The 27074-nt window shown below is 44.6% G+C and overlaps 6 protein-coding genes across 14 annotated transcripts; 3 read left to right on the forward strand and 3 right to left on the reverse strand.

Annotated features, from left to right (window-relative positions):
* Positions 1–140: 140 nt before the first annotated feature.
* Positions 141–862, forward strand: dgt4 (dim gamma-tubulin 4). Its single transcript, XM_001354470.4, has one exon. The coding sequence runs from the start codon at positions 246–248 to the stop codon at positions 798–800; it is 555 nt and encodes a 184-aa protein (XP_001354506.3). The 5' UTR covers positions 141–245; the 3' UTR covers positions 801–862.
* On the reverse strand, positions 787–6302 carry Tip60 (Histone acetyltransferase Tip60). The gene is made up of 6 exons (XM_001354469.4): positions 6129–6302; positions 2863–3084; positions 2675–2801; positions 1339–2617; positions 1069–1281; positions 787–996 (listed from the first exon to the last, which is right to left on the reverse strand). Coding segments are annotated over exons 2-6 (1680 nt in total). The 5' UTR covers positions 2923–3084; positions 6129–6302; the 3' UTR covers positions 787–995.
* On the forward strand, positions 3292–18010 carry tyf (twenty-four). Of its 8 annotated transcripts, none has more exons than XM_015185935.2 (8): positions 3292–3585; positions 4215–4745; positions 4868–5674; positions 8093–8221; positions 8290–9114; positions 9806–10279; positions 10338–14148; positions 14379–18010. In XM_015185935.2, exons 3-8 carry the CDS (start codon positions 4937–4939, stop codon positions 14441–14443), a joined length of 6042 nt encoding a protein of 2013 aa, XP_015041421.2. In that variant the 5' UTR covers positions 3292–3585; positions 4215–4745; positions 4868–4936; the 3' UTR covers positions 14444–18010. The 8 variants fall into 8 exon arrangements, with proteins under 8 accessions (XP_015041421.2, XP_033237981.1, XP_033237980.1 ...); XM_033382090.1 differs by having other exon boundaries at positions 3292–3513; XM_033382091.1 differs by having other exon boundaries at positions 3293–3585; positions 8290–8994.
* Positions 18011–19591: 1581 nt separating this feature from the next.
* LOC4814728 (ribokinase) lies at positions 19592–21007 on the reverse strand. Its single transcript, XM_001354467.4, has 3 exons — positions 20711–21007; positions 20084–20632; positions 19592–20030 (listed from the first exon to the last, which is right to left on the reverse strand). The coding sequence occupies exons 1-3, from the start codon at positions 20764–20766 to the stop codon at positions 19724–19726; spliced, it is 912 nt and encodes a 303-aa protein (XP_001354503.2). The 5' UTR covers positions 20767–21007; the 3' UTR covers positions 19592–19723.
* Positions 21008–21407: 400 nt separating this feature from the next.
* On the reverse strand, positions 21408–22967 carry Vsp37A (Vacuolar protein sorting 37A). 2 transcript variants are annotated; one of them, XM_001354466.4, is made up of 4 exons: positions 22814–22967; positions 22357–22729; positions 22139–22290; positions 21408–22079 (listed from the first exon to the last, which is right to left on the reverse strand). In XM_001354466.4, exons 2-4 carry the CDS (start codon positions 22613–22615, stop codon positions 21885–21887), a joined length of 606 nt encoding a protein of 201 aa, XP_001354502.2. In that variant the 5' UTR covers positions 22616–22729; positions 22814–22967; the 3' UTR covers positions 21408–21884. The 2 variants fall into 2 exon arrangements, with proteins under 2 accessions (XP_001354502.2, XP_015041419.1); XM_015185933.2 differs by having other exon boundaries at positions 22783–22966.
* Positions 22968–23133: 166 nt separating this feature from the next.
* Positions 23134–23664, forward strand: LOC4815198 (uncharacterized). Its single transcript, XM_001354465.4, has one exon. The coding sequence runs from the start codon at positions 23245–23247 to the stop codon at positions 23587–23589; it is 345 nt and encodes a 114-aa protein (XP_001354501.1). The 5' UTR covers positions 23134–23244; the 3' UTR covers positions 23590–23664.
* Positions 23665–27074: the final 3410 nt, after the last annotated feature.

Here is a 27074-nt window from a genome sequence, read left to right on the forward strand (position 1 = left end):
GTACTATAGTGAGGTAAATATATATATTAGCTTCAGCCTTTATTATAATCATTATAATCATTCTTTATCAGTATAATACCCCGCTTAAAGTTATATTTGGATATGATCATCAAACATTGAAAATCATCCCGAATGACGTCACAGTGTAGCAGAATGCGCCACCTTCTCTCATTTGGTTGTATTTGGAGTAATCGAAAGCGCATTTCGATAGCACAGTCACCATTTTCAAAAAAGTGGAATCCAAAATGGAATCATCATTCTTAGCTGCAGACAATGGTCTCGACGATATACAATATTTAATACATCTGGAAGCCATCAAGCGATTCACCGAAGACAGCAAGAACGTTCAGCGCAATGTGGAGGAGCACGCGCGTAACTGGCTAGACGCCAAGTGCGAGTACCAAAGCCACTACCAGCGCTTGGTCGGCATTGCGAAGTGCACCCTGCTGCGGAACGCCGCAGACGCTCAGAAACGCGTTTCTCTTGATCAGGCCCCCCCATGTATAGCCAGCGATGTGAAAATGTTGGCATCAAAAATTGATAGCGACAAAGAACCCACGATCTTAGACCAACAGACCATTGAGCAGTGCAGAATCAAGCTGGAGACGGGCCACCGAGCGCGCTCCCAACTTAGAAAGCAGCAGCAAAACTGTGCCGACAATCACGAGGCCCTCAAGTCGGTGCACGCGTCGGTGGAGCTTGTGGAGAACGGTCTGGAAGCGGCTATTCTTCAGGCACTGGACAATCCGGTCAGTGAGCTACCGCCGAGGGAATCGGGCAAGAATGTTGACTCGTCATAAATATATTTGGAATACATGGATTCTTTGTACATTATTAAAAGCGTAACAGATAAAAACTATTATTTACGAACTACAAGGCTTCCAGTTAGTCTCTTGCGGGGCTCGGGGCATGCCAGCGCTGGTCAGGTCAGTCCTGCGGCGGGTAGCCGGCTCAAGCGACCACGCTGTGGCTGGGTTAATAGCAATAGCAGGCCATCTACAATGAATTTACAAATATTATAGCTAGGTGTAAGCGAGCGTTGCATGGCAGGGTGAGAGGTTGGGTTACCATTTGGAGCGCTTGGACCAATCCTTGGGGGTCCAGTGCAGGCACTTGGAGTCGATGCGAATTTTGCGTTTCTCCATGGCGCGATGATGCTGCTCGATGGTGTCACGATTGATGCAGACTATATACTGCCCCTTATAGTAGTTGATGAGATTAAGGTTTTGCAATGTTGAGATCACGTCCTCCTTCTTGATCGAAGTACACTCGCAAATGTCGCTGGGGAGGAGCAGCCGATTAGCAAAAGAAATAACAGAATTATTGAATGGAACATACTTGATCGTTATAGTTGGCTTCTCGCCTTCAGTGCTGGGATTCTGACTAATGAATATCTCCAGTATTGTCTGGGCCCAATATGAGCGATATGAGAGCAGTCCCAGGTCGGACAGCGGCTTCTCTGGCGAGCCTGTCTTGCCTTCGAACTTGGACAGCTCGTAGCTGAACTCGATGAGCAGCTTGCCATAGCCTTTGCGCTGATACGGCGGCATTGTCAATATGCAGGCCACGTTGTAGTCCTCGGTGCTTTCCTTTTCCTTTGAGAAATAGCCGACAATGTGGAAGCCGCGCGAATCGAATTCAGTCATAATGTAGAACAGAAATGGATCTGTGTCGTAGTAGAGCGTCTTGTGGTCCAAGAACAGCTTGGCCAGCAAGCAGAGATTCTGTGCGTACACCTTGTTTTTGCGTCCATCGATTTCGAAGAAGGAGATGGTCTGCTTGCGGTAAATCTCATTGCCCGGCGGATGACGAAGATTGCATTTGGAGAGATGACGCTCCAGGCACTTGCGACTCTTGCAATACTTGAGGCAGAACTCACAGATGTAGATGCATGGCATCTGGCAGAGCTCCTGGGGATAGGGCGAGAAGTACCAGGGCTTAATGCGGTGGCGGCCCAGCTCGATCATTTCCACGTTCTTCATGCGAGTGACCACATCGTCCTGGTGTGTGACCATGCTGCCCGACTGCCTGGGCGTGGGAATCTTGCCTTCCTGCGACCCATCGCCATCTTCAATGGGTGCGGTGGGAATCAGACCATCACCTGTCACATGCAAAGGTGTGGCAACCTGAGCGTTTGGTGTTTGTGGATGCTGCGGCTGTTGCGACGGCATGTGGTGGCCATGGGTGTTGCCGTGAACCCTGCGCCTCCTATTGAAACGCTTCTGCAGAGCAGCAGCCAGGACATTGTTGCCGTTGACCAACTCTCCACCGCCTACGGTGCCACCTGTAGTCACTACGGCACCGCTGACTACGCCTCCTGCAACGTTAGCTCCTCCACTACCAGTGACACTGCCGCCAACGGTAACGCCAACGCCAACGCCTCCGCCACCACCACCGGCACCGGCACTGCCAATGCCAGCAGCCCCTGCGGAGCTGATTCCAATGCCCAGATGCTGGGGCGAAGTGGGACGCGACACACTACCGGCCAGAGAGTGATGGCGCTGCGGAGTTGTTACGCCCGTGCTGGTGCCAGTCTGAGAACCATCGCGACGGGGAAACTGCACCTTTCTGGTGTACAGATCTTCCTCGTTGACCCATTCGTCTAGGCGCTTGTTGACTGTCAAGATCGGTTAGTTTTTCCTCTTCTCGCTTCGAGAAAATTCCAATTACTTACAGTCTACATAGTGGACATAAAACTGACGCCGACCGTCCAGCTCCTTGATGCTAACGATCTCTGCCAAGGGCCAGTCATCCGTCTTGTGCATACGCACCGGCAGGCGGCAGCCCTCGGTCAATGCAGCCTGAAAAAAGGGGTACCCCATGAATGAGAGACACCAAGTGCAGGGAAATAGGGGGCCTTACCGTCGACTCGCATATTGATGCGACGTCGTCGTCGAACTCGTATTTGTTATTAATTTTCATTTGCCCCTGTTATTATTACACACTCGTATATTTTGGTGCTATTCAAGAAATTTAAGAACACAAGCAACTTGCAAATATGCAAAAAGGGTTGCCAGGTAATGAAAATATACCGATATTTCATCGATGTAATTTGTGAACACATCGAGTATTGATGTTTTCCCGCTAAAAGAATCAATATGCAAATAATTTCATCAATACTGACAGTAAATATTTAACAATTTAATCAATTTAAGTTTTTTTTAATAAATCTACATTCCTTTTAAGCATTCTAATATCAACAAACGTAGGTATAGTATAAAAAGGCGATAGTTTCGAATGAGTTGTGACATCACAGTTTATAAATATCGATGCTGCTGACACTTGCAGTGTTGCAAAAAGTTGGAAAAAGTGTTGCTAACGCAACAGCGTAAAAGTGTTCTTTTCTAAATTTTTCATGTGCTGTGCGATGAAACAAATCCTGTTGTGCATGCTACAAACAGTTGCATATTGCATTTACAATCAAATATTTGTGCATTTTGACCTCTCTGCCACAATGGCAATTTGCAATTTCAGTGTATAAATGCCGTTTTACTTGTAATGTTCAAAGAGAAGGTCAGAAAAATGTACACAGTTCTGTGTAGTAGCAGCAGTGCATAGATTGTAGGCATACCTGCGCTCCCAAGTGTAAGTGTGTGCGTGTGCGCATAATGTTATACAGCTGTCGCCGCCTATCGTGTGTATCAGTGAATAACAAATGTGATCAACAAAAAAGTGCATTGTAAGCATTGTTAATGCATTCACATACAGGGCCCAATCATATATATGACAACATATGTATACATACTAATGAAAAAAGGCGCATTCCTTTTCAATTGCAAAAAAAACCTGTGTGGCAAAATGACGTGTTTTGCGCTGGTGTTGCCACTGACAACAGCAACAGGGTTGCCAACTAGCGTGCGCAACAAATCGCAAGCTAAGCTAAGCTATCCGCAGCGAATAATCTGACAATATCTGATTAAATATTACGCGCTTAACAAACAATGAATAAATCGAGTCCTATAGCCCCGGGATAATCTTCGTCAGTAGTATTACGTCCATAAAATTCGCCCATAAATGGAATGCCGTTGCACTGGCAACGCCAGTTCGAATTCAGTAGCTTGACAACACTAGTTGGCTTGTATGGCAAAAAAAGGAATAATTTTTTTACGAATTGTGAAGCTACCGACGAAGACGAGGCCGCCTAAAAAGGCAACCATAAGAATTGTCAAGTAATTAACGATACAAATGTTTCATCCCATGCTTTTTCTGTGCAGTGTTTTAATTCTACGACCCAGCCGTTTAACTGTCATCCGATAAACCCAAGCAAACAACAACAGCAGGAGGCATCAACCGACACTCTGCAACATTTTGTTGCAGCACAAGTGCAATTGTCGCACATTTGATTGCCGCATATCTCACTTTACACAGAAGAACTAATAAATGTATTGTTGAGTCAACGTAGATCTGCGAAAATAGGACAGTTGGCCGTGTTTTAAAACAGTGTGTGGTTCGGCGCCACAGCGAGCGAGTGGTTCGGTTATTTTTTTGTGTGTGCCTTGACAAGTGCAAAAGCAGGAGGAGTAGAAGTCAATACGCAATAGGAGGGCAGCGCCCCTAAACTATATTATTTGAAATCGACAATAACTAACGGAAGACCAACAGAAGCGGCAGCATCGTTAACTAGCAGAAGCGGTGGCGTCCGCAAGGCGCTGGCCAGCTGTGAGCTTCCTAGCTAATACCGTGGGGAAGAGGAAAAGCAGAGCCACCCACCAGCAGCAGATAAGCCCAACACCGGGCAACAGTTCGTAAGTATGGTTTGGCTATGGGCAGTAGCTGAATCCCTGGCCTTGACTACGACCACGACCACAGACCCCGGGTCGCACATACTAACCATCATGGCATATATGTGTATTTTGGCTCTCTACAGGTTCGGGAAATTTTTGATGGCATTTGATTGTTTCGTCACCTGGTCGCCCTGTTATATGCCACCCAAAAGATGAACAATGAACAAAAGCCAGCATCACCAGAGACATCATCATCCACAACACAACCATCCACAACCTCATTTGCAACCGCTTCTGGTGAGCGATCTGCAGAGCGCTTGGCTGCAGCCAATAGTAAGATACCATCCATTATACTCCATACGCCCATTGTATCAATTGCGTCTGGGACTATGAGCAAAAGCACTACCACTACAACATCGACAAAGACAACTCCGACCGCACATAGCACAGAAGAGCTGTTAGAAGCAATGGCAAATAATTTGGCAAAACACGACAGCGTGCCGGTGCAACGTGACGATGGGAGTATCGGGTTTCGTGGCCAGAAAAAAGCAGCGTCTACAAATACGAAATCCACATCAAAGTCAGTGACAGATAGCGATAAGAGGAAGTCATACTCCCCCCCAATCAGTGGCAGCAACAGTACCATTAACAGTCATAACAATCCCAGTGGCAGTGGCAGTGGCAGTGGCTGTGGCATTGGCAGCGATAGCTCCACCACTCCCGTACCATCGTTATCAGCGTCAACGTCAGCATCAGCGTCAGAGGTCCTGTCAACTTCCAGTAACATAACGACTCCTGAAGAAGCAGGGGCCGCCAACTTCGTCTACTCATTTCTTGACGATACGTCAAAGCTGGAAGGACCCACACGCAGGCGCCTGCAGTATGGGGTGGGAGCGACGGGTAAAACCCAGGATGATCAGAATGTGGGAAAGCGACAGAAAAAGAAAAAGGTGAGTGCAGTACACGGAGAGACATGTATCCATCATCATCATCATCATCATCATCATCTTTGTATCCTTCAAAAACCCCAAACCCACTCCGTCCCCCCTCTGGTTATTTGGTTGTTTTGTTTTGGTACTTGTATTGGTTTCGCAACTATTTCATCTGTAAATACGTCATTGTATCGTGGGATGGGGACGACGGTGCATGAACAGCCTCGGTGCACCCCGCCAGGTTGCGCACGTGTATCTATCATATCATTTAATCGAAATTATTCACCGTTTCACTAGCTTTTAAATAAGTAATCACACATACTACCTATATTAATCATAGTACATACAATGTATGCTAAGTTAATCAATTATATTCATACATACATACTAATCAATCATAAGCTACGTACTAACAATCCTACTCACTATTATTTATGATTAATTTCTATATCATTCCACATTATTTACTTACCTATATTTTACTTCTCTTCTGCATCATTTGAACCCATTTAAACATTTTAGGTCCCTTTTAATCACTTTCCATAATATGTTTGTTAGCTGCATGCCGTACAAAAATTTGAATAAATGAAATATTGAATCACCCTGACATGGCTCTTAAGAATTACGTTGCTTTGGGTAAAGAAATGGCGATTTAAATGGCTTATTTTCATCGTGGGGAAATGCAAATACATATAAAATAAGAACTCACCTAGAAGATGACAAAAAATAACAAATAACAAAGATATTAACCACACAACACATTTATGTACATATATTAGCACGATAAGAAAGCTGAATTTATTTCTAATTAATTTTTTTGTATTTTGCTTGCTCATTTTTCATTTGAATCTTTTACTTTGATACCCCTAACGAAGATAATCCATGGGCAGGAACCACACAATTTTGAAGGGAGAATACCACCGGCACACGCACACATCACTGTTTTTTGTTTAACACACACTCGTACTGACACGCCCACGCGATTGGCGATCTGTGCCTTAAGCGAAATTGGAAAAGTAACCGATATTGAATTGAGCCGCAAAGTGGAGATGATAAAGAATAAAAGAAACAAAATTCATTTCAATTGAGAAATCTACATCTGTACATGTTTTTGATATTGATTCGAGACGGGATTACAAAATCGTTATGTTGATCGCGGGCTGTTTATTTTGTTTACACAATTTTCCATCCTTTTCAATCGAGCAAGAATCCCGTCTGTGCTGCACAACAAGTATGGCGCGCCGAAATGAAAACCTCAACTACGACGATAAATACATTTATATCAAAATTAAGCCGCTAATTAGGCAGCCTCCTATATCGATATATGTACATATGTATGTATGTATAATATATTGATGCGATAAAAATGACAATATTAGCATTCAAAAGCTTGGTCTTCTTATCCTCATCAACGATATTTTATTCTGTTCTATTCAAGGGTAGGAGGAGGCGAGAATGCAAATGTTAAAAGTCTGTTAAATCACACGCACAATGTCTCTTAATTGGAACATTAATGGTTCTGATATCTATCCGCAAGTAAAATTGGAATGTTGAGAAAGAACAGATGTTGCGAAATTCAAGCAAGAATTTGTTTGAAATTTGATTCGAAAAAACATAAAAATACACAAATGCAGTACAAAATTGGTTTCGGAAAACCACATTAGCGAAGACCGAACTGTTTTTCATATTTGCGTAAGCGCGGGTTGATCGTGTTTTTTCACGTTGCCTGCCTAATCAAAAAAGAATCACATCTGTTCTGCTAATACATGTTTACAATTGCATGTATGTATGCATAGATGTTCCCGAACATTCCTATCAACACACAGACACACACACACACATATGTATCTATAAAGAAGATGGTACAAAAAGGAGGTCCGCAATAGAGAAGTTAACCGTTATAGTAGTGCTGTAATGCGCTGCCCGCAAAGAAAACGCACAATAAGGAAAGGAACGAAAATTAGTTTGAGAAATTGTTCTGCAGATCGCAGTCGACATTTGTGTGTGGCTTTGGTTAGAATTCCTGAAGCGATAAAATAACTGTATAAACAACAGAAATCTGTACATATTTCAGCAAACCACATCCGTGACTGAACCGCCGCACTTTATATACATACAAACAAACATACATCTATTTTTTATTATACCCATTTATTTGAGTCGTGTGTTTCCACCATTCCGCATGTGTTTTGTGTTTCCATAAGCTTTGATTTAAAACAATTGTCATACTGCTTGGAAAAGTGCATTGAACAAAGTAGAAGTGTTAGAGCCTCGCATGCGTTCGGATTGAGAGTCGCTTCCTAGTGAGGTTATGCACGACGCTGGAGTGCGGTGCGTGTGTTTGTGTGTGCGTGAGTGTGTGTGAACTATTTTTTTTTGCAATGTCGCGAAACGTTGAAAACATTATATTTTAAAGACGCTTGATACATCTTGCAGACAAAATACGATGCCTGGGAAGATAGCGACTTCAATGATCTCGATGATGCGTCACTGAAGAAGCTTCTCGAGGAGGCGTATTGGTACCGTAATCCTGGCGACAGGAAAAACAAAAGCGAGCGTTTTCTGGTAAGTACTCTGACCTCTCACGCGCTTTTCACAGCCCTAATCTCGATCCAATCCAATTTTGTGTGCAGCAAATGCTCAAAAAGGCTGAGTACGACGAAGAGATCTCTTATCGTGCCATTAAATCCTGCCTCACACTCAACCCAACCACTCTAGCGACGTCAGCGTCCACATCCGGGGTAGCCGGCATTAGCAGCAGCAGTAACAACAACACCCACCACACAAACAATCGATCCGGGGAGCGTCACAAGCAGGGCGGCTCCTTGCAGGATCTTGTCGAGGCGGCTCATCGAAGTGGGGCGGCCACCACATCTGCGGCGGCGGCAGCAGCAGCAGCAGCGGCGGCAGCCACATCGGCGACAACCCAACGTTTCAACTGTGATTACCAGCTGAGTGGACGCGCGAACCGTCGCCACCAGCAGCAGCACAACAACAACAACAACAACAACCAAAACGCACCCTCTGCCTCCAAAAAGATCAAGAACTGGTCGGTGTCGGGACGGCAGCGCGAGGGAGGAAGCCTTCCGAGCAGCGTCAACTTTGAGCCAGCGACAACGTCCATGGATGCCAAGCTGAAACAGACTATGGGCGAGTCATCCCAGTCCCAGGCTGCAGCTGGCAAGAACAGTGCCGGCAGCTGCAGCAGCCTGCCCAGCCACCTGGGCGAGGCTGAGGCCGGCACCCAGTTCGATATGGATGATGATGAGACGGGTGGTGGTGCGAGTGGGAGTGCTGCCGCAGGCGCTGGCCCAATCCAACAAGAATGCCTGTTGGAGGTAAGCGATGATACACTGAATCAATGGGACGTCTGTATGGATCAAACGCTCTGGGAGATAGCTCAATCGAGTCTAATCGAAACCGATGGGTGGCAAATTGGGTCAAGTCCATTTGAGGCGGTAAGATGCGACGCTGTAAGGTCGCCAGCTGCCCTTCAATGGCGTGGCATGGCCTGCCAGCGAGCAGCATAATTCAATTAGTAATCCATAAACCTGTAGTAATCGCAATAATCAATATTCCTCTATACGTCGTCTCTTGCGGACAAAGTCTCTAAATGGAAATGTAGAATTAATCAAGTTATGTCTACCCCACAAACACCCACACCCAAACACATACACTAACACCCATACCATAACACACAAACGCACGCATTAACTTCCATTCCATTAATATGTATATGCATCTGTATGTATGTATTACGTATTTACGCCCTGCAGAGAGATAGTGGGTGTGCGTGCCTGTCCCAGGTGTTATATATGAATATCCTATGTATTATGATACCATTGATTTAAGAAAGTTGTAGACAAAATCTGGTATGATGCATAGGTAGAAGGGATAGATGGAGGACTCCGCACCCATCTGCTGGCCTAATAGGTGGGATCATCATATCATATTCACTTCACGGGGGGTAGTTGGAACTAACACGGGGGGGGGCAGGACTTTTTTTGTACATTTTCCCTTTGAATTTGTGATTTGTAAAAGTCTGCCGCAAAAAGGGGGTTTGCAAAGTCGCGATCGAATCAGATTTCGTGTTTGGAAATATACTAACTTTCGTTTTCTCCGTTTCCTCCTGTTCTTTTCCGCGTTCAGCTTTCGGAGGACAATCGCGGAATAAAAAAGAAGAAAGCAGGCGGCGCCAATCCATCAACGTCGTATCTCAGCACAAAGGTGCTCGACAATTTCATGCAAAACTACAGCCCGCATCAGCCCGAGTCGAGGGATTCGGCCATTGGAGGCGAGTATCAAATCGGAGAAACCCTGCCGTTGTTGGGGTCCGTTGGCATCAGGTCACCCGGAATGCCCCACATGCAAGTACACCAACAGAACATGCAACTCCAGGCACAGTATTCGGCTGGTGGACACTTTGAAAGGGGAGTAGACGATCCCACCCGCAAAGTAGACGCCGGCTATGTGTCGCTGAGCGACAGCTATACGGCCTGCTCCTCGGTCTACGCCGATACGTCGACGATATCCCTTCCAAGCCGAGCCGCATCCTCGGGGGATGTGTTTGGCAGGAAAAGCGGTCGTGCAGGTCCCGCGGTAACGGGTGCCAAGTCCACATCGGTAAGTACCAACGACTCACAAAGCAAAAACCAGTTACAAAAACATCTTATATCCAAAGCGTAACCTCGATGAGAATGGCAACGCCCTGAGCGATGGGTACGGCGCCAATGGCACGCCCAGCAGCAGCAGTAGCAATGGAAATGGCAATGGCAATGCCAATGGCAATGGCGGAAGCGGATCTAATCAGTTTACGGCCCTGATCACCACTACGATGGGTGCAAATGCACCGCCATCGTCCGCAAGCCGCCAGAACAGCGTGTCCACGCTGCTCACAACCGGGAGCAACACAACAACCACTGCAATGGCAGCCGCTGCAGTGGCGGCCTCCTTCAATAGCCAGTTGCAGCAGGTTAACGTGGGGAACGGATCGGGAGGAATCGGAGCCGCAGCCGGAGTTGGAGTGGGTCCCGGAGTCGGAGTTAGTGCCGGTGCCGGCACTGGGGGACAGCCGACCAAGACCAAGTCAAAGAAGAGGTCGCAGCAGGAGCGCAACACAACCACTGTGGATGCCGAGTCAGTGGCCGGGTATCGCGGCAAAGAGTCGGTGGAGCAGCTGGTCAAGTACATCGAGAACGATGGCAACAGCGGCGGACAGAAGAAAAAGGAGCGCAAGAAGCAAAACCAGAAGCTTAAGAAGAGCAACTCGCTGGAGGAGCTGCGTAGCTGTTCCAAAATGGAGGCGGACGACCTCAAGCGCGAGTCGGCCACCACCGAGATGATGCCCCAGAAGAAGGACTCCAACAATGCGAATGCCAGTGGCAGTGGCAAACAGAACTCTGCCTCCGTGGCGGACATTAGCAAGAACTGCAGCAAGGAGCAGCAGCAGCAGGTCACACCTGTCCAAGTCCAAGTCCAAGTACGTAAGGTCGCTGAAACCGCCGCTCAGCAGCGGAAAGGAGAGCGCCGTTCCTGGGGCACCGAGGAGCTGCAGTATCTGGGGGATCAGGAATATCGCAAGCCAGGCTTGGGTAAGGCTGCGGCCCGCTCTGAGCCCGATATCGAGGCGGAACCGATGCCGCTCTCCCTGCCGGCCCTCTCTTGTATGTCCGAAATGGATGCCCTGAACACCGTCCTCTCAGAGACAGCCGAATTCCATGTGGTGACAAAGAAGAAGAAACCAAAGAAGCAGCGAGCCGTCACCATGGACGATGCGGCCGTCGCGGCCGCTGCCCACGCGGGAGGCAATCTGCAGCGCATGCAGCAGATCACAAAATCTGCCTCCTCCAACATGATGTCCCAGCGGACCCACTACTACACGGCGTACACCAACAGCGGCACGGGCTCCGGCTCTGGCTCTGGCTCCGGCTCCAGCAACCATCATGGCCAGTATCCGAGCAAGTCGGCACAGCAGCAGCAGCCGCAGTACCAGGATGCGCAGCCGCAGCATCACCATCACCACCATCATCATTACCATCATCATCATCATCATGGTGGGTCGGGTTCGGTCAAAAAGGACAGCTCGCGACGCAAGTCCACATCCTCGATGCCGCCCTCGGAGAAATCCGATTCCAGTGATCTCGACTCAGTCCACTCGCTGCCGATCCAGACGGTCAAGAAGAAGAGTCTCGGCTTCAGCAGCGGCGGCGGCGGCGCCGGCACCACCAACAACAAGGAGCGGGCAGCGCAGGCCGCCACCCAACGTCAGGTTAAGAAAAAGACCCTGGCACCAGCTCCAATTTCCTATGCGGACATAGCCCGCAACAAGCGGGAGGCCCTGAAGAATGCCAGTGGCAATGGCAGTGCAAATGCCAGCGACCCAGAGCCGTCCGAATCAGCTGCAGGAGCTGGTGGGGCTGATAAGCCCGCCGGCGGCAAGGGCAGCAAGTCTAAAGTCAAACCGGATTTCCCAGAGCTGCCAGTAGCTCTATCCATACCGGTAGCCATCAGCACCGCCACCAGCACTAGCAGCAACACTGCCACCAATCAGGTGGCCAGTTCCAGCAACAACTCGTCGTCGGCGGGATCGATCAGCTACTCGAAGAGCCTGAATGCGACACCTGCCAGCAGCACCAGCGACGTTGATGCCTCGCCAGAGCTCACCCCCACTTGCACGACTGCCCCCAGCAGCAGCCTCTCCTCGTCACAGCCGGCGCTGCAAAAGTCCAAGAGTGTGGAGCACGATGCCACTTATACGTTCAACAGCAGCAACCTCGATCAGCAGTACCCAGCCCTTGAGAAGACTGTCAAGAGGCATAGCACAACCAATGTGTCTCTGACAGCCGGCGTCTATCCAACTTCTAGTTCAGGATCGTCCGCAGGGACGGGCTCGTCATCAATTTTCAACTTTGCTGCCGCAACCAAGTTACAGATGGTGGACAAATCCACGGGAACCACATCATTACCAACTACCTCAGCCAAGTCCAAGACAAAGTCAAAGGACCTGTCATACAGCAGCGCAAGCAGCACCACCAGCAGCAGCTCGGGCAGTACCAGCAGCAAGAAGTCCATGAAGCTTGGCAACGAAGAGCCGGCGACTACTCCAGTGTCCATGCCAGTTGCCCAGAAGTCGACGACGGCCACCCAGACCGAGGGGACCAAGAAGATGGGCCACAAGATGTCCCACACCAGCAGCAAGCTGACACCTGAGCTTATCGCTGGTCGGCCGGCGGTGATAATACTCAACGATGATCGCGACTCGGAAGAGGAGGGACTCAACAACGAGTTCATCTTTGGGGATTTCAACGAGGATGAGCTGAAGCTCTTCGACGACAAGAAAGAGGAGAAGGAAAATGAAAAAGAGAAAGAGAAAGAAAAGGAGAAGGAGAAGAGTGAGAAGAAGGTGAAACCACCAGAGTCGCAGCCGAAATCACAGGCAGAGCCAACAAAGCCACAGGCAGAGCTACAGCCAGGGCCAATGCCCCAGGCAGAGCCACAGGCAAAACCATTAGCCACACAGATGGACAAGCCAGAGCCCATGGATGAGAATGTGGATGAGGAGGAGGATGATAATCAGATTCCAGAAGCAGAACCAGAACCAGAACAAATCGGGGAGGACAAAACTGAGAAGAAGGAGACAGAAAACGCAGCAGCCACTCAGTCGGATGTCAGCTCCAGTAGCTACCAGCAGCTGATACTGAATGATTCGGGCGCTGCCTCTGATGTGGTCAACAGCTCGGCCAGTTTGGACATGCTATCGATCTCGGGCGAGGCCGTGCAGTCGTCGTCGCCAAACTCAGCGGCCATTTCCACAAACTCGGGCTCATCCAGCATCATCAACTCGTCGACATCCTCAACACCTTCGTCTGACTCGGCGCCAAATTCCAACTCGTCGTCATCCGTTTCGATATCCTCCTCATCTGGAGGCAACGGTCCGATGGGCTTGTGCTCGGGATCGGGATCCGGTGCGGCCCATGTGGCGAACCAGTCCAGCGATAGTGGTATCTATGGTGCCGCCAACACGTCCGTGAAGGACCACATCAACCAGTTCCTTAGCCGGGCCAGCAGCAGTAGTGAGGAGCCGCTGCCGAATGTCCCCATCTCCATGCAACAGTTGGAGACCTGCAATGACATTGAGGCGGCCATCATAGCCGCTGCCCGGGCCGCGGCCGCGGCACGCAGTAACAGCTGCAGTCGCAGAAATTCCCAGGAACTGGAGTCCTCGCAGTCCCTGTCTCTGTCCAAGTCCAAGCAGCAGCAGCAGCATCAGCATCAGAGCCCAGTTGCCAAATCGAAGATTGCGCCCGTCTATACGACCTACAATGTTGGCGTACAGGACTACGACGAGGACCTAGAAGAGCTGAGCTTCCTGGCCGACCTCAGAGATGCGGAGGTAGACGTGGAGGAGGAGGCGGAAGTGAAAGCGGAGGCTGATGCCGAGGCTGTTGCATCGTCATCCCGCATAGATCCAATCGTAGACTACATTTCAAGCAGTGAGTTATCGAGAAATCGAGTCCCTTGTCAATATTTATTTTGGTCAGGATTAATGCACAGTAGGCTGTGCATAACCTAGTTAGTTATAAACCTAGTGAACGGTCTGTTGATAGTTAAGAAAAGTCTAAATTATGTTTCCGAACTTGCGTAATTGATTTGTTAGGATTATTCGCACTATTTTTATCATCAAATACGAATAATTTCATTTTCATATCGTCTCGTCCCGCAGCTTGGCACGCCATTTCCACCAGCAAGCATGTAATGTTCTACAAAGAGCCCGAACAGGAGATCTAGGAGGAGCCGGTCGAAGCAGATACCGCAGCCGCCACATCAGGCGGCAGTCAGCGAGGGGATCAGAACTACAAAAACGAAAAGGAGGATTAGTTTGTATTGCATGTCTGTTAAAGTTGCATTTTTGTTTGCTTCGTGCTGGGCCATCGATTGTACACAGATCTACGGATATACACGGATATGCTATAACCAAACGCTTTTGTGCTAATTAATGTAACAAACTATTGATTAACTATCGATTAGAATTTAAAACCGCGAGCGGCAAAACTAAAACCACCATGAGTGTCAAATAAAACCATGAAAAACTATGAAAAAATCATTCGAATGGAACCAGAACACAACATAGGTCATAGCTGATAGGACCGTGTCTCTTCCATTAGCAAAGCCAGGTAGGAGAGCCAAGAGGGCAAGGCAAGGCAAAGCCAAAAAGAACAATATCAAAAAGATCGAGAGAAAACAGATCCCGGCAAAGACAAAGAGAAAGATTAAGAATAACAAGGCAGAAGATTATAATCGATGATGGAGAAGTTATCGGGGGCGACACACAAGACGTTAGATCATTATAAATATGAAGACGAAACGAAGACAAAGATGATTTTGTTGGACAAAAAATAAGACGTAGAAGAACGAACTCTCAATCCATTAGTACCGCTGTGAATAGAACAAACAAAAACAAGGGGAGAAAATCCCTATAAGAAATCCTTGATCCCTACAATAGGCCAAGTCGGTGACGTAAAATATGAATATTTATTAAACACTTAGTTTGGACCGGTGATTCGGAGTGCGATTCAGATAGCAGGCGATGTTCAGTCAGCATTTGGAACTGCTTTTGTTAATTTACAAGTTTCTGGCTCCTTAAAACGCTACGTTTTACTATTACTATTACACTTACGAGCTCTAATTTAAACTACTATTACTACTATTACGGAAGCAACCATTCTTTTTTTTGTACTTTTTAATGCCTTTGTGTTTCTCCGCTTTAATGCGCGCGCCTGTAGCTTGTACGAGTATATTTTATCACTACTTCGAGTAAGATTGAGCAAACTAGTTTAGTTATAGACAGAGTCAGCCCACAGGGAAGTGAGGGGAGGCAGAGGAAGGGAACCGATTGAACACTAGCATATAGTCGCGTGTACATAGGATGCAAAGACCACAGCATAACGAAAACAAAATAACAAAACCCAGCTAAGAACTTGAATAGTTTTGCGTTTAATTGTTAAAAAAAGAAGCCGCAAAAGAAAAAAAAACCGAAAACGAGAAAGCACACAACAAATGATATGATATGTGTGCATAAATAATTATTATCTAGAGTTAAGATCTATACGGCTAGCCATAAAGAAGCCGCATGGGGGAATGAAATGAAAATGTATGTTAAAACCACAAAACACACACAAAACAAACAAACAACAACAACAAAAAAACAACTATCAAGCACCTACGAAAAATGCCGCCGTTTAGCAGCGAGAGAGCCTCAGCAGGCCTTTCCGAGAGTAAAAAAAACAGGAAACAGTTCCAATAAACCAGAAACCGGATGAAAACCGTATAAAAACCACAAAATGAGTCAAAAAACAAAAATTAAATGGAGAAAATTAATATATAAAAAAAAAACCGTAGCATTAAAAACGCACCTACATAGGAATATTCATTATATACACCCACACACACACACACAAACACACACATATATATATATACATGATACATGATACATAAACATATGATGAACAGATTTTTTTTTGAGAATGCCAGTCGTTAATTATTTAAATTCGACTAAGATATTTAAGACATAACTTTAAACAAAACAAAGAAAAAAGTGTCTAAAGCAAAAAAAAAAATTCAAAATTATTAAAAACGCGTAACTATTTAAAGTTAATCAAAAAAAGACCCACACACACACATTTGAAAGGCGAATAAATAACATAAAGCGAAGAAATTTTGAAACATTGGAAAAGTTGTGCTGTATTACGGAAAAGAGAGAGATGGAGAGAAGAGTGCGAGGGAAACAGGCAGCCAGCGCTTTACGTTTAGTCAGCAATAGCTGTCTCTTCCTCTCTCTCTCTCTCCCTCTCTCTCTCTGGATACTTCCCTTCCATCGATCTAGAGAAAAAGAAACGAAAAGGAACGTTTATAAAAGAAAATGTAATTTTAATCAAGTTGCAGGGAGGATTACCCGTTATATACTGAAGAGTATGAATATGTAATCCACGAATAAGGACAATTCTACAAAACAAATGATATGCAACCACTAAGTCAAACTAAGCCAATGTACACTGCATCAATTTTTAGAAAAAATTATAACTATTTAGCGACAAAAGAGACAGAAAAACCCACAAAAATAACTAAAAAAAAAGAGAAACAAAAGCAAATTGAAATTATATGAAAGATAATGCAAATTAACTCTGAAATATAAATTATATTATATATATAAATATACGTATAAATATTACACAGGCCAGGCCCTTGCTGCCTCTCAAAGATACACTGGATCATTCGTTTTTATAATCCGCATAGAACATCAATGAATTAAAAATGTAGCACATCTTAGAGGAGTGTATATGTGTGTATTAACGTTGAACAGTGACGTGTAGTACTGCAGCAACACCCCTGTTGGCCTGTGTTATATATATTTATATATATAAATTATAAACAAAAATTCAAATCAACGTTTCTTATGTGTGTGTATTTATGTAACATGTAGTTGCGTGTATGTGTATATAATATAGTAAAAATGTTAGCTCTCCACCATCTAACATACGAAAAAAAGAAGAAAAAAACAGGGAGAGGAGATTCCCCTTGGCAGTGATTCGCCTCTCAGTGCCCTCCCCCATCCCATCCAAAAAGCCGATGGCGCTTTGTAATTACTTATTTATTTTCTATATTTGACCCCAAATTCGTGTAGCATTTGTGGCTGCGCAAGAGCTTTTCGGAGTCTGGAAGCCAACAGACCCAGGAACTAAAATTTCTTCATTTCGCTATTTAATGAGCGTAGTTAGCATATTTATCCAGTTGACACGATAAAGTCGGCCCCAGAAATGACTCGTAAATCCCTTGCAGTTGGGCACAATGGTTCCACTACTTGATGCGTGGTTATCATACGCAAGATGCATGTTTGCTTTATAAAACTACAACATTCTGTTCTGAATATTAAACAGAACGATGGGTATTTGGATACTTTTTAAACAAACAAATTATTTAAAACAATTTTAACATTTTTTTGTACATACAAATTGCAACTTAAGACCCGTTTGTAAAGTTCGATATAAAATCAGAACAAAATGATCTGCGTAGAAAATTAAGCAAAGCCCGAATTCCTTTTACACTGTCTTTACCGTATAAATTTTGATTCATCTCTCTCAACTACATTTTTGTACATACATATATACTGAAGGGAGTGTATTTTGCGTAGGATAACTTAAAGTCTAGTGATTGAAACGTTGACCCAGCCCTCAAGGTAAATGCACGGCAATTGTTGGGGTCGGTTGGCATGTGTTTCGTAGAGTTCGAATTGCATAATTTCCGTATTGTTTGCACTTGTTGATTTGCCGATAAGCAGCAGTAACAATAAAAAAATGGAGAGCAAAATAAATGAGAAACTATAACCATAAACATATGACTAAGTCTATTGCATAGCTAAACAAAGAATTCTATAAACACCTAGTTGATAGTTGTAGTACCCATACCCATACCTATACCCATACCCATTACCCATTACCCATTACCCATACGAATAGATGGATCGTATGTACCCCCCTAGAAAGATGATGCCGAGATGATAACGACAACGTCTGCAAGCGTGTCAATGGGCATTGAAACTAACTCTAAATTTATACAAACGTATACATACTTCTATATAAACATACAAAGAAACATATGTACTCAACTACTTCTACTGAGAAAGCCGACTAAAACTACAAATACTAATTCCCAGGCATGCCCGACCCCCCCTCTTCCCATCCCAAAGCACGGCGAAGAGCCGCAGTCCCCCAACCAACTATACTTAACTTATACATACCAATATTTGTACATGCAAGAGAAAAAGAAGAGTAAAAATGAAAAGAAAAAATAAGAAATGAAAGTGGAAATGGATATGGAAAAGGAAATGGAAAAGCGAAAGGTATTAGAATTTAACGAAATTATAGTCAGGCGGGATCCGCGCCGATTACCGTCCGATTGTCGATTGACCAGCGGATCGATCCTGATCCGCTGTTGGTCGGGCGATAAGCCGTCAAGCTATCGCTGCGGCCAATCGAACAGGGGACGGCAGTCGATGGCCTGTCCACATCCCCACCCCCAGGGGCCTAACTAAACCAGAAAAACTGAAAACATTATCTGAATGGGAAATACAAATCTAATTTAATATGTGTTTAAAATATAATTAGCTGGAGTGAAGAATCGAAATAAAAATGCAAAAAAAATATATATATATAATTGTCGTTTTATTTTATTTAACCCCAAGGCTTGGAGCGTCCTGAGTCAACTCGTCAACCACATACATATATTTATATATATTTATCATGATCGGCGTGGAAATATGAATTTATCTAGAATCTAGATCCGATTCTCCTCATGCGATAAACTGAAAGCATTTCCATATATAAACCTCAGATATAAACGTGAAATCGTACAGAAGAAAACCAAAAGGCATCCCCGCCTTGAAGTAATTTCAAAATCAAACCCTTAATTTGCTGGGTCAAGTCTTGCGAACTGAGAACAAGTGTTTCAAATATATGCAGCTTGTTGCTAGTCAAATTCGTAATACTGGAAGTCATTATGTTCCATATAGCCCAGGGCATTGTCTCCACATATATCCTAGTGTATCCTCAAGCATTTACAGAATCTATTGGTGTCTTTAAATACAAATTTCAGCTAATAATTATTCAAATTGCTTCATAATATGATATATCTTCAAATAATACAGCTGAAACCAATTGATTTGGTATTGACCTATAGGTATGGGTATCGTATCACTGTATCATTTAGCTCAATCCGATTGAAAGCTACCTCTAAATCATATACATGTGATTCATAACGCACTACTCTACGAAAGAAAAATCCAGCTAAATCTCATTCCTATTGTAAATTCGATTTTTTAAGATGTGTGCACACAGATGTAAGTATTTAGTTCCCTGGTGCTTTATTTTAAATAGGGGATATTTATAGCCTGCTTCTCATATTTATTCACTTATATACGTTGAGCAACGATAAGCACAGATTTTTTTTTCATGGTGGAGTTTATTATTAGATATAAGTACACGGGACTAGAGACAGTCTCCTGCAGCCACGCTAAGCGCGGGGGAAGCTCGATTGGGTCCCTGGCAGCTGGACAGACTGTGAGGCCACCTCACAGGCGGCCGCAATGTGTGCGTCGAGGGTTCTATCTGGGAAGCGGGCCAGGTTGTGGGCTAGTGCACCGATGAAGGCGTCACCCGCGCCCGTTGTGTCTACCACTTTGTTGACGTGAGGAGCGGGCACGTGCTGGAATTTGCCGGGCGAATCTTTGGCTCCCCACACAGCTCCCAGAGGGCCCAGTGTGAGAATCACCGTGTTAGCACCCATTTCAATGAGCCGCTTGCAGGCGTCGTTAGCTTCCCTGTAAGGGAGGATCTGTTAGTTGGGACACAGAAGGATAAGACCAGTACTTACTTTATGCTGCTCACGCTGGCCACTCCCGTCATCATGGCAGCCTCGCTTTCGTTCACGCAGAATATGTTGGCCAGCTCCAGCAGCTCTCGTGGCGTCTGCTCCATTGCCGGAGCGGCGTTTACAATGGAAACACCCTTAAAGCAGCGCAGGGCTTGGAGCGTGGCTGCGACGGGTGTCTCCAGCTGGCACACGAGCACCATGGCCTCGCCAAACAGTGCCTTGGCAAAGAAAACGTCGTCGGCGCTAAGCTGGTTATTGGCACCTACAACAATGATGATGTTGTTCTCGCCATCGTCGGAGACTGCGATCTGGGCAATGCCCGTGCTCTGGCCCGTCAGCTGCTGCACGTGGCTTACATTGACGTTCTCCTCTCGCAGCTGGCGAAGGTAGTCGCTGCCAAAGCTATCGTCGCCTAGTTTGGCAACCAATGCCGTCCTTGAGCCCAGCCTGGCGGCCGCCACACACTGATTCGCACCCTTACCGCCGTAGCCGGTCTGGAATTTGTGTCCGTGAAGCGTCTCCCCGGCCTTGGGAAGGCGGGGCGTGTAGCTGCCAAAATAAAAGTGAAGGTGCTGATCAGTTGGTCTGGTCTCCCCAATCCGCATCCGTGGATGGAAGGCGACCTACCAGATGAAATCTATGATGGCCGAACCGAAGACCAGAACCTCAATTTCCTCGCTCATTTCTCAGCTGTTATTTTTGCAAACTGCAGCAGAGTGGCGGGGTGCTGATTTATTACTGAACGATTGAATTTACGATCCCAGGGTACTTTGCTTATCTGGCGCTGTAGGGGTCTTATCAGCAACTTGGCCAATTCCATTCACGGCCTCCGGGACGGAAAGAGGCGGTTGAGAGTACTCGAGAAAGGTAGAGAAATTCATTTGAACAATTAGCAAGCAATTTGCCCATTCTCTTTTCTTCTCTTGTTTTTGTTTTGGTAGCCAAGAGAACAACAAAGATACTGAAAATACCAGATGTGGTATTTTTGTGATCACACACTAAAAATATCTTAATATTATTATTTTCCGTTCATCTAAATGATTTATATTAAACATTAGCTCTCGTTTCCCCTAGGAACTCTTAAATCTATACTAAATTTGATACACGCATTCTGGTTTAGTTCCACGTTTCGGAAGCCCCATTCCCGTTCATGTCGGTAGAAGTCTCCAGTGAAATGTAATAACAATTGATGCTAAAGTTATCAATGAAAATTTTTAAATTGCTTCATAGGTAAACAACCATAGGCACAGCTGTATGTGGTTGTATGTATTTGATGGTGTGGTGTATTCTCGGGCTTTAAGATAAATCATAAACTTTATTAATATACATTGGGGTAGTACAGATAAACAGAACTGTTGGCAGGACAGGCGATCTGACGTAACCTAGGGGAATACATGCGATTTCATTTCGATTGGGGCTTTTGCTTTTTGGTTTGGGGTTTGCTTGAGCTTGAGTTTAACTGCTGAGACTCATAACACATAGGCGTTCCGTTTCTAAAATTACAATTATAAATATAAAGCCATACATTTTGATTGGGCCCTAACGATTTTCAAGTATGTGTGTCTATGTATAAAATCTATATCTAGATATTATACGTTTCACTAGCGAGCGAATAATCTGCTCTGATTTTGATCTCCATACTTTGTGAGGGGTTGCCTTGCTTAGATCCTATATATTGCGACTTGTGGAACCCCTCCTCTTGTAGGAGTAAGGTGCGAGATAAAATTTAGTACAATACATTCTGGAGATGGGTTGGCGTGTCATCATCGTTATTGTAATCATTATTGTATTATTACGACTGTTAAATTCCGGCACGCTCCAGGGCGCTCAGCTGTGTGCCCAGTCGCTCTTCCTTAGCCTTGCGTTCCGCACTGATCTTCTTGGAGCTCTGATAGGTGTTGAGGAAGGTCTGTACATCGATCTTGCCATTGAGAAAGTGCTCTACATGACGATCGCAATCTGCGTCGGCATTCGAGGCAGCAATTTGGAGCAATTCCTGGGGATAAGAACCACGTGACAAGCTTGGACAATAAAACATCACGAAATTTCACTAACCCGTATGTGTTGGGGGGCATATTCCTCCGACTTTTTCAAGTACTTCTTGTTTAGTTGGTCGCACTTCTCGCCCAGCGTTTTCAGGGCGGTGTAGTCATCGCTGAGACGGCGCTTCAGCTCCACCAGATGGCTGCCCTTGCTCTCATTTTCACCTAGTTTGATGTAAATGCTCGCATTTATTTTGTTGCCTGATTGAATGGACTAACTTCATTGCATACGTGATATATTCTCCACTTGATTCATCATCGAGTCCAGCTCCTCGTTTAGATGCTGCACCACAGACATCTCCTCGATGAAATCGTCGAAGAACTCCGGATCCCTGTCCAGCTGCTTCAGCTCGTCCAGCGACAGTGTGGATAGGTTCGGCATATTGCCCTCCTCCTCTGGCTCCAGTCCGCCACCACCAATGCGCCTGTTGTCCTGCAGCTGTGTCTGAGGCGACACCGCCTGCTTCGACGAATTGCGTGTGGTGGGCATCCCGATGTGCCCCGTTACTCCTAGCTCTGGCAGTGGACAATATTCCGATCGGTTTCTAGCATTTGATCCCCACTCGCTGAGCCTCTTTTGAATATAGTTGGTGGCGTCGCGGGCCTAAATAAATTACGTTGTCAGTAATTAAATACTTGGTTCTGCCTTCTACTCACCAAATGGCGTGTTTCCTTGTGTTTGACTTACGGGGATGTTTTTAGTTTTTAGGGAAGTGTATGCTTTCTGGAACGCAAATCGAATAAATGGAGTGCTTGCTTTGTTTGTTAAGGTCCGAATATCATTATCTTTTATAACAAAAACAACATTCGCTTGCTCATGAAGCACCGTTGACGGTTAAGGGTTGCCACCTTGTCCGCATGAGCCGGGCTGTGATATTTAAGATTACAAATTGCTATCACAGCTGTAAAGGAACAAATTTATGGCTATGAAATCTTTTCCAGTTAGAGCCACCAAGTGCAACGAAGTGCAACTCACGGGTAGGAGGTGGTTTCCGTGCGTAGGCCTGCATACCCTGCTCACATCGAACAGCTGATCGGACATAATTTGTTTACGATTTGTGCAACGGCGGCATCGCAACGCGCTTTTACATAACTGTTGTTTTTATTAAATACGAAACTATGGCGCTTTTTGAGATGAAATGGCTACGCCGCTTGGTGCGGCGCAACACAAGCCCCATACCGGAGCACCGCGCCGAAATGTGGAAGCGGCGCCTCAGCATTGGCTATGCGATTGTGGCCTGGCACGCCTTCGGCCTGGTCTGCTACATGGTCTACACCGGTCGTAACGATTGGGCCAAATATTATGGTTACAAGACGGAGGAGGAAATGGCCCTGTCGCCGGCCCAACAATTCGCGAAGCACCTCAAAGTGGAGGGAACTGGCAAAATCATACGCTACTCGGGCTTCACGAAGGTGGAGGAGATACCATTCGACTCTAGCACAGTGGAAAAAGTAAAGGAGTAAAGCAGACATTTAGATCATAGTTAAAATAATTTTTTTTGTCATAACTATTGCTGATTGCAATCGAAGAAAATATATCTATAAAAAAATTCAAAGTTTGGTATTAACAGTGGTATTTTGTTCTGGTATTTATACAGAAATGAGGGGTTGGTATGGTATCGAAATTTAAATGCTATCCTCAAAACATTTAAACAAAATATAAATTTATGACCTATCACGAAATTTCGTATGTTACCATTTTTTACGTTCCTATCCTGCCAGCTTAGCATTATTAAAAAATATGTTTGTATGGTAAGGTCCGTTTCAAGACTTAACTTCTTTATTGGGTTTAATTTCCAAATTTCCAAGATACTTATATTTAAGAACAAGGGATATAGAAACTTCCATACGTAGGTTTTTTTAATTTTTGCTATCTCAAATCTTGCTTTCGTGCATAATTTATTCCAATGGATTGCATTTAAATCCTTATCACGCATTCACTTTCAAACAAATTTCTATTTTGAGTGCACCACTCTTTTTTGCTCTCTCTGAATCAGTTCAGGCTATCTTTGAACCGGTAGGCAACAATGACAACAAAGGGAAAATTCCATGCGCAAAGTTGGGCATTATTCTGCATACCTAGGGAAGAGAGTATTATAGAACTGCAGAAATGTTTGTCATCCAAGGTCTTGTCAGTCTATGTTTTAAAAGTATTTCAACGATGCATACCAAGAATGAGGATCAGAATGCATGAATACGTCTAAGAAATATCAATTTGAGAAAATTTCTTTATTAATAACGTTTTGAAAACTATATCTAAATATTAAATTAACGAAATAGGCTTTACAAATGCTCATACTCCGGCTGATATGCAACAAGTCTTCAAATGCCAGCAACATTGATGTGACGACATTGCGACTATTTTTTTGTTTAACTTTTTTGCTTAAACCGTGTTGTAGAACATTTATTCATCAATGATCTAAAATTAGCGCAGACCTAAGCGTTTTAATTGGCCAGCATTATTCAAGGGAATATCAAAATTAAGCAGTAGGAACGATTACTGTCTTACGTTTTTTTTTGGTTGACCTTTTCCACTAAACCTTTTTTAGCCAAAATCCAATAAAGGCAAGTATTAAAATAAAACAGTCAACTAGAAAATATGTTCGTTTATTATATAAAATTCTGTGGGCAGGACTAAGAGATCTATCTAGCTATTAATATTTGACGGAATATCAAAACCGAGGAATATGCATAAAAGAACTTAAATTCGTCAGTTACGGCTTATTTTTAAAATGAGTCGGTGTTTAGGTATATTTCCGAGGGTCGCATGGTATATTTTATCGATAAGTTTGCGGTCACACTGATTTTCTAGCCACCAGGTCTAGCTCACACACCTTGCAAATTGTATACTTTTCATAGTATTTTCTAGTATATTAAAGTATATTATAAGACGCGTTATTGACGGACCCTCTTGTCCAATGAACCAATGTTGAAATCGTGTAGAAATGCCATTTAGAGCCATGTCCCAGGCCACATCGAATACTAATTCGGGATCAGCATCGAATTTCTAATTTTTTTGCTATAAAAATCTCAATTTTTTAAAAAATGTCGGGAAAAAAGTCATGTCAAAAAATGGACAATGGACGTTTTTCACACTGGCGCTTCCATGGGGCTTATATGAAATAAAACGGCCAAAAATGTTTGAAACGTACCCATTTCCCCTGCAGGTGTCGCCTTTGGTAATTACATGAAAATGTAGCTAATATGTATCGAATGTGTAGTTGGCGTGTAGTTACCATGTAATGAAATGAATTTAGTGGAATTTTTGTTGACCGTTTTTGCTGAAACCTTATTTTATAAGCAATGCAATACAGCTGAACGCTTAAATTCAACTAGTACTGTAGGAAATTGATTTTATAATTGGATAAAACTATGACTTCAGAGCTGAGGGTCCTAGCTAGCTGGTAATATTCCACCGAATATCAAAAACGATGAAATATGATGGAACGAAAATACAAATAATTCGTCAGTATATTTACGGTATATTTTGAAATTTGTGACGTATTTTGGTCAGAATCAGAATCACTGAATCAGGGAGCGCGACGCGACGCGGACGGATCAAAAAATAATAACAATAAACGTAATATTTGCAAACTTGATAATGGCCATGAGCCTTTGGCCTGTGAAGAAGTTATTGCATTGCGGATGACAATCTGGCTATCTGGCAATCTGTCGAGACTGTGCGTGCGTGCGGTTGCAGTTAATTCAGCTTTATCTAAAAATAAATAAAATCAGCAGCATCAGAGCAACAGCAACAACAGTCGCGGCATCATCCAACACACAGCACACATACAAATGTACAACATAAAACGTATTTTTAATTGTAACAAAAAATAAATGAATATTAATTGACTATCAGGCAAGCAATGCACTCTTGTCGGAGGTCATCAGCAATGACTGCACTGCTGCTCCGTTTGTCTCTGTGTCTGTGAAATAACGGGACTAGCAGCAGCAGCGGCGGTGGCGGCGGCGGCGGCTGCATTAGAAAAGCAACAGCAAACGGAATTTGCAGACAGCGGTTCCACTGCTTTCCTCCCTCACCCCCTCTAATTGGAATTTGTGGAAATATAAAAGAAATGTTAAAAGCCGCAAATAATTGCTAATTAGTTGCATTTCTCATTGTTGTTAGAGAGCCGCTGCTACAGCCGCAACTGATGCAAGGCTTCGCTAACGAATTTCTAATGTAATTAACGCCGACAGAGAAGTCCGCCTCTGCTGCTGCTGCCACTGCTGCTCTGTTGCAGCTGTTTCTTAGAGAAACGTTTGAAATGTGTGTGTGTTACCGTTTTGTTGCAACGAAATGCATATGTGCCTAAGATCGAATCGAATATACAAATACATATATGTATAGTGTTCTCTCCCTCCTGTTTCTGTCATTTCGCAGTGGCCGAGCAACGGTTTAACTTAAACCAAACCCCCCCTCCTTCTTCACCGACCCCCGAAAAAGGCCAAAGGTGCAAGTGCTTCTCTCACACTTAAACGCACACGGATAGAGCGGCTTAGCAGAGACAGCAACCAAAAGCTGCTGAGAATACCGTTTGATTGATTATTGCTGCTGCTGTTCTTCTCTCCTTCTCCTCCTCCTCCTCCACCAGAGCGACTGCACCAGCACATATCCCGGAGGTGGCGACGGGTGAGTGAGAAAACTACGAAAATAGACTAAGAAAATGATGTTCCAGTTTGTATTTTTTGTTTATTTGTTATTGCTGTCTGTTCGAAAAGAAAACGATTAAAAGCGCATTAATTATATAATTTTTGAAAGTGAAATTTCCACTTTCTGTCGCTTCTAAGCCGAAAGTAACATCCGTAGCCAAACGTAAACCATCAACATCAAAGAAAAACTAAAATTCCAAAAGAAGAAGAAAACGCTCATAAATATTTATAAAAAAGAAATGAAGGAAAAAAAAAACAACTTTTAGAAATGGTCGCCGGCATGTCAACACACAACA

Source organism: Drosophila pseudoobscura, chromosome X (assembly GCF_009870125.1).
Source record: "Drosophila pseudoobscura strain MV-25-SWS-2005 chromosome X, UCI_Dpse_MV25, whole genome shotgun sequence".
In the NCBI taxonomy this organism is placed as follows: Eukaryota; Metazoa; Arthropoda; class Insecta; order Diptera; family Drosophilidae; genus Drosophila; species Drosophila pseudoobscura.

Excerpts from the sequence above, each read along its gene's own strand:
- LOC4814728 (XM_001354467.4), bottom strand. The coding sequence starts at position 20,766 with ATGAGCGAGGAAATTGAGGTTCTGGTCTTCGGTTCGGCCATCATAGAT. Across the intron at positions 20,633-20,710 it reads GCCATCATAGATTTCATCTG|CTACACGCCCCGCCTTCCCA; the intron begins GTAGGTCGCCTT and ends TTATTTTGGCAG. Across the intron at positions 20,031-20,083 it reads GCCAGCGTGAGCAGCATAAA|GGAAGCTAACGACGCCTGCA; the intron begins GTAAGTACTGGT and ends CCTCCCTTACAG.
- Tip60 (XM_001354469.4), bottom strand. The coding sequence starts at position 2,922 with ATGAAAATTAATAACAAATACGAGTTCGACGACGACGTCGCATCAATA. Across the intron at positions 2,802-2,862 it reads CATCAATATGCGAGTCGACG|GCTGCATTGACCGAGGGCTG; the intron begins GTAAGGCCCCCT and ends CCCTTTTTTCAG. Across the intron at positions 2,618-2,674 it reads TTATGTCCACTATGTAGACT|TCAACAAGCGCCTAGACGAA; the intron begins GTAAGTAATTGG and ends CGATCTTGACAG.
- dgt4 (XM_001354470.4), top strand. The coding sequence starts at position 246 with ATGGAATCATCATTCTTAGCTGCAGACAATGGTCTCGACGATATACAA.
- Vsp37A (XM_001354466.4), bottom strand. The coding sequence starts at position 22,615 with ATGCCCACCACACGCAATTCGTCGAAGCAGGCGGTGTCGCCTCAGACA. Across the intron at positions 22,291-22,356 it reads TCAAGTGGAGAATATATCAC|GTGAAAATGAGAGCAAGGGC; the intron begins GTATGCAATGAA and ends ACATCAAACTAG. Across the intron at positions 22,080-22,138 it reads ATGCCCCCCAACACATACGG|GAATTGCTCCAAATTGCTGC; the intron begins GTTAGTGAAATT and ends TCTTATCCCCAG.
- tyf (XM_033382089.1), top strand. The coding sequence starts at position 4,937 with ATGAACAATGAACAAAAGCCAGCATCACCAGAGACATCATCATCCACA. Across the intron at positions 9,115-9,805 it reads GGTCAAGTCCATTTGAGGCG|CTTTCGGAGGACAATCGCGG; the intron begins GTAAGATGCGAC and ends TTCCGCGTTCAG. Across the intron at positions 10,280-10,337 it reads CGGGTGCCAAGTCCACATCG|CGTAACCTCGATGAGAATGG; the intron begins GTAAGTACCAAC and ends TTATATCCAAAG.
- LOC4815198 (XM_001354465.4), top strand. The coding sequence starts at position 23,245 with ATGGCGCTTTTTGAGATGAAATGGCTACGCCGCTTGGTGCGGCGCAAC.